This window comes from Symphalangus syndactylus, chromosome 2 (assembly GCF_028878055.3).
Source record: "Symphalangus syndactylus isolate Jambi chromosome 2, NHGRI_mSymSyn1-v2.1_pri, whole genome shotgun sequence".
Classification (NCBI taxonomy): Eukaryota; Metazoa; Chordata; class Mammalia; order Primates; family Hylobatidae; genus Symphalangus; species Symphalangus syndactylus.
Window position 1 is genome coordinate 82,878,865 of NC_072424.2, and position 6,162 is coordinate 82,885,026.

General features: G+C 35.8%; 1 protein-coding gene across 8 annotated transcripts in view; it reads left to right on the top strand.

The window, feature by feature from the left end:
- Positions 1-5,617, top strand: part of LIN28B (lin-28 homolog B) — a 152,100-nt gene extending 146,483 nt beyond the window's left edge. For all 8 annotated transcript variants that reach the window (XM_055260188.2, XM_055260199.2, XM_063619997.1 and 5 more), the window contains one exon: positions 702-5,617. In XM_055260188.2, coding sequence (XP_055116163.1) covers positions 702-1,071 — 370 coding nt within the window. In that variant the 3' untranslated portion in view covers positions 1,072-5,617. The remainder of the gene's footprint in view (positions 1-701) is intronic.
- The last annotated feature ends 545 nt before the right edge of the window (positions 5,618-6,162 follow it).

Sequence of the window (6,162 nt, forward strand, 5' to 3'; positions counted from 1 at the left end):
TTAGAAGCTTTCTTTTTTTAGCACTGTTCTGATTCAGACATTTACTCTATTGCTCTAAAATTACTTAGTAATTTGCCAGATATCATCCTGACTTTCTGACTAGACTGACTTTCTTATATATCAAATTTCACTGCATTACTTAATTTTATACAAAGGAAAAGAATTTTCCAGTTTAGCTGGTTTCTACAGTCAAAATAATTAACATTCAAAGAAGTGTTAAACTCTTAAAATTTAATTTGGTCTAAAATTTTGCCAATTTCTGAGTGAATTGCCACTTTGTATCATTCCAACAGCTGTATTTCTACACTCTTGTTTTTAAAACTGACTGGTTGTTTTTTGTTGAATATTCGCTGCCCTCTAGTGGGCTAAATGGTTCTTTTAAAATAATCAGATAGTGTCAAATTTAAAGGAATCCTTTCTATATGGAAGTGATTAAATATTCTTACATGTTTTAATACTCTTGTTTTTCACTGTGTTTAGTTGTGTTTCACACAACTAAGTTTTTAACCTCACCAGAACATTTTGGTGATGATAGTCTTTGAACCAACAGTGTAATCAGTATAAACAATGATAAATGCTTTTAAGAAGGCACATTAAGATAAGCTTATCTCATTGATAGTTTGTGTGTTTTCACATTTTAAAATGTGTTTTTGGATACATGCTGCCTACTTCTAAGATGTTTTCATCTTTTTTCCTTGCAGATGCTACAACTGTGGTGGCCTTGATCATCATGCTAAGGAATGTAGTCTACCTCCTCAGCCAAAGAAGTGCCATTACTGTCAGAGCATCATGCACATGGTGGCAAACTGCCCACATAAAAATGTTGCACAGCCACCCGCGAGTTCTCAGGGAAGACAGGAAGCAGAATCCCAGCCATGCACTTCAACTCTCCCTCGAGAAGTGGGAGGCGGGCATGGCTGTACATCACCACCGTTTCCTCAGGAGGCTAGGGCAGAGATCTCAGAACGCTCAGGCAGGTCACCTCAAGAAGCTTCCTCCACGAAGTCATCTACAGCACCAGAAGAGCAAAGCAAAAAGGGGCCTTCAGTTCAAAAAAGGAAAAAGACATAACAGGTCTTCTTCATATGTTCTTTCCTTTACCCGGTTGCAAAGTCTACCTCATGCAAGTATAGGGGAACAGTATTTCACAAGCAGTAGCTGACCTGGGATTTTAACTACTATTGGGGAACTGTGAATTTTTTAAACAGACAAATCACTCTAAGCAAATTACATTTGAGCAGGGTGTCATGTTTTATGTTAATTCAGAGAATAAGATACTATGTCTGTCAATATGTGCATGTGTGAGAGGGAGAGAGCCTGAGTCTGTGTGTGTACATGAGGATTTTTATATAGGAATGTAGACACATATATAAAGAGCCTTTGTCTTTATATATTTGTGTATAGATCAAAGCACACACCCTCTCTCATATAATTGGATATTTCCAAGAATTGAAAACCCATGTGAAGCATTATAGATAGTTTTAAATTTAACCCACTGGAGTTTTCTTGAAGTACCACTTCTTTTATATTATATAAAAATAAAAACATGACTGTTACCTTTTGTGTGAACCAAAGGATACTTCAGATCTCAGAGCTGCCAATTATGGGGTACTAAAGGTTTTTAAGACATCCAGTTCTCCCAAATTTGGGATTGCCTCTTTTTCTTGAAATCTCTGTAGTAGTAATTTTCTTCCCCCTTTTTGAAGGCAGTACCTTAACTTCATATGCCTCTGACTGCCATAAGCTTTTTTGATTCTGGGATAACATAACTCCAGAAAAGACAATGAATGTGTAATTTGTGCCGATATTTCACTGTTTTAAATTCTAGGTTTGATTGTAAAATTAGATGCCTATTAAGAGAAATGAAGGGGAGGATAATCTTAGTGGCTTGTTTTCAGTAGTATTTTAATACCAGCTTCTTGTAACCTTTTCCATGTTGTGAGGGTTGTATGGGATTGTGTGGCAACAGCAGCTTCCCTTGGCTAAGTCAATCTTCTACCCATTGCTTAGAGCAGGGAGCCCTCCTCATTTACTGCTGAAGACCTTAGAGAACTCCAATTGTTTGGCATATATTTTTGGTGGTTGTTTTTATTCCTCCTGGAGAGTTATCTAACTTGTTTCTAAAACAAGCAGCACACAAATGAATTAAATACTGGGGTTGAGAATTAAAATTAAGTAGATGTTCACAATTGCCCAATATATATGACCTGTGAATGATATGAAAAAGTGCAGCATTTAATGGCAGTTAACAAGAGTGACAAGCCTGGGGCAGAGGTACGAAACCTCTCCCACCAGAGAGCTAGAAGTATTTTATATAGTAACTTTGATCTTATGGAAGTTAATCTTCAATGCTTATTCTGAAGTAACCTATATGGTGGATACAGGATGAACATTCAGTGCCAGGGAGAATCTTCTCAGGTTGGTTCTCAGTTAGAGTGATAAACTGGCTAGGGGCCAGTCATGGTATTGGTCCCGTTAGGTTTCGGTCATGGAAAAAAAAATTATTTTGGGGTCATCCTGGCTCTAGATGTTATGGGCAAATTTCTGAAACATCTGCAAGAAGGTACCAGTTAATTATAGTGCTTAATATTGGGAATAAGATTAAGCATTATAATTATAATGTATGGGCCTGTTGGTGTAAGCTCAGATAATTAAATAAAAATAGCATGACTCAAATGAGACATATTCTGCTGAACAGTTTCTACTTCCTCTCCCACCTGTCCTGTCATGGGAGACGTGTATAGTTGCTGCTGTTTCAGCAAGCCACCGTAAGAAGAAAATGCCTCAGGTTGGGTTGCCAGTCCTTTACAACTCAGCTTGAATTTCACAACAGTGATTGTGAGAATCTGCGTGGTATACACTGAAGTATCGGTGTGCTGTGATGCAAAGCTTACCTTTGACGATATTGAATGTGATATAGCTGTAGAGAAGTACTTCCTTGCCTTATGTGAGGATTTCAAACTTATTTAAATTATGTAGACAAATCAAAGTGGCATTGCTTAATTTTTAGCAGGCATAATAAGCAAGTTAACAGTAAAATGCAAAACATGATAAGCATTGCTCAATTTTTAGCAGGTATAATAAGCAGGTTAACAGTAAAAATGCAAAACATGATAGATAAGTCACTTTGAAAATTCAAACCAAAGTTCCTTCACCTTATGGAAATAGGAAATTATGGACTTCAAAATTGGACATTTCCTGTTTACAAAAAGAAATTCAGAGCTAAAATCATGGTAAAAAAAATAGAAACACTTGAGAACTATGGTCTTTATGGGTGCAATTTGAAATCCTTTTCATCATCTTACCAGACTAAACTAAGAGCATATACCAAACCTATCTTATGGTTGAAAGTTGAGGTTTATTTTTTATATGAGAATATTATCACTATAACATAACATACTCAGGACAAAGAACTTTGCTCAGGGAACATACCATATAATATTTTTGTTGTTTCTTTACAGACTAGTCTACAGTCCTGCTTACTCAAAACAAACCAAATAACTTATACCTTTATATAAGTATTATGTACTGATGATAGTAACTACCTCTGAGTTTGACACAGATCAAAATTTTTGAATATCAGATATCAGTTATCCTATTTTTATTTCATGTGAAAACTCCTCTAAAGCAGATTCCCTCAACTCCGTGCATATGTGAATATCACTGATGTGAACACATTGTTCATTTACATACGTAAAATATTACTCTGTTTACAGCAAAAGGCTACCTCATAGTTGATGCTTAGCACACCTGTATGTATGCTGTTCCAGCCTTACAGGTGGCTGATAATTCTCTGGTACAGAACCTTTTTATCTGTATTATAAATAGCAATTCACAACTGCATGTTTCTGACAAACACTTGTGAATAATGAAGCATCTCGTTTTAGTTAGCAAAGTCGCCAAACATTTCCTTAAAATAATCATGTATTTAGTTTAAAGAATTATGGGCACTGTTCAACTTAAGCAAAACAGAACACGGAAGCAGTCTTAGAAGCATCACTTTGCCCAGAGGTGGAGGTTGGAAGGGGTAGCAGGGAGAGGGGTTGGTGTATGCAGGTATTCATGCTAGGCAAAGAGTTTAAAAGATGCCAGTGTACTTCATTTACTGTCTGTGCTGCCCTGAAGCCAAGCATATTGCAGCATTATAGCCCCAGGCACATAATTAACTAGCACTGGCTTGCCAAGGAATGAACATGCAATGCCATTACTAGCTGTTGAGGGAAAAGGGTATGTGTGAAGCATCACTTTGCAGGGATTACTAATGGTGGGGCAGCAGGTCTGTGAATTAAGTTATCTCTTGACCTCACCCTCATGTCAACACAAATGTAATTCCTAAACAAGATGCATTGCCAGTCTCTTAGCCCTGTAAGCTAATCATTTGCTACATGGCAGACTATAATGAAAACATTTTTATACTTGGGTTTCTAGTCTTCACTAGAAGGCCTTGGATGTATTTTTGCAGTTGAAAGATTTAGAAAGATTTTTACCTGCTTATAACTTGGAAGTTTAGCGTGCAATGTAAGAAAAAAGATCAAGAAATGTCATGTTATTAGCATCAGTCCACCTCCAATATTGCTGATACTTTTTTTATTCTGGCTCAGTTTTATTTTGCACCAGTGCGGCCCCAAGTTACTGCTGGTTGTATTTAGTTTGTGAATAGGAGCCCATAAGTGTTAATAGACGTTGTAACATTCACTATAAGATGAATTATACAGGACATGGGAAATCTCATTAAGTCTTAAAGTTAATTTAAATTAATTTATCTGTTTTCTCTAAGAAATGTTTATCATAAAATATATATGTGTATTTCCCCTTTGGTTATAAAATTTGGGAAAGTATGTACAAGTGCAGCTGCACTGACTTTAATTTTCTAGATGTCTTAATGAGATTTGTTTTAGAGAAGAACATCTTGTAAAAGCATCAAACTCTGTCTTACATAGCTGTCAGCAGCCTCTTTAAGATGTGGTGGTTGTGTGATCTGTGTCTTAATTGTTCAGTTAGAGTGAGAAGTTGACCTATGATTCATTTTTAAGTTTTATACTTGGAACAAAGCTGCAAGTTATGGTAAAGTACTGTACTGTGAGAAGTATTATGATATTTAATGCATCTGTGGCTTAACACTTGTGAGAGTTACCAGCTTGAAAATGATGGTGTTGACTACCTCTTGAATCACATCTATCAACCACTGGCACCTACCACCAAGCTGGCTTCAATTAGTATGTGTTGCTTTTTGGTATTAACAACTCTAACCATACTAGAGACCAAAGTGAACCCTGATTTTTATATGTCTTTAATAATGGTGTTTTATCTAGTGTTTTTAAATTATCCTGTGTAGTATTTAGATTACCTCATTGTCCATTTTGACTCATGTTGTTTACAAGTGAAAATAAAAACACTTGAACTGTATGTTTTTAAAAGACAAAAAAGGGGTAAATGTTTGGAATGCATTTCACTCACGTGCAGTCATCTGGAGGGACTGAAGCACTGTTTGCCTTTCTGTACACTCTGGGTTTTATATTCTCATTTCATGCCTAATGTCTTATTCTGTCAATTATGGATATGTTGAGGTTTAAAAATATTACTTGATTAAAAATAAAACATATAACATTGGCATTTATGATGGGTTTTGGAGATTTTTTATGATGTGTGTTCTTACTAAGTTAAGTGAAAGGATTAAAGGCCATTTAGGCAGTGTTTTACATCAGTTGGAGCATAAGTTAAATGGTATTAACATATCCTCAGTGGTGAGTATTAACATGGAACTTACTCCAACAATAGAGATGCTGAATAAATGCAGTCTAAGTGAAGGAAGAAGGAAAGGTGGGAGCTGCCATCACTCAGAATTGTCCAGCAGGGATTGTGCAAGCTTGTGAATAAAGACACATACTTCATGTGGTCAGAAGAGTGGTCTGAAGCAAAATATTCAAAGCCTATTGAAGAAATCATTTTAGAATTTTTTCTACAAGTTTTTTCTAATAAAGAATTTGAAAAGAAAAGGGCAAATTTTATCAGTACCAAATATCTAAAATACGAATGTAGATTTATCAAACCATGAATGCAGTATTGATGTACTATAACAAACCATTTGGTAAAACTATTGAGTTCTTTAAATTGGCCAGTTCCACAATCAAACTTATTTTCCTCTCTACACCTGGATAATTT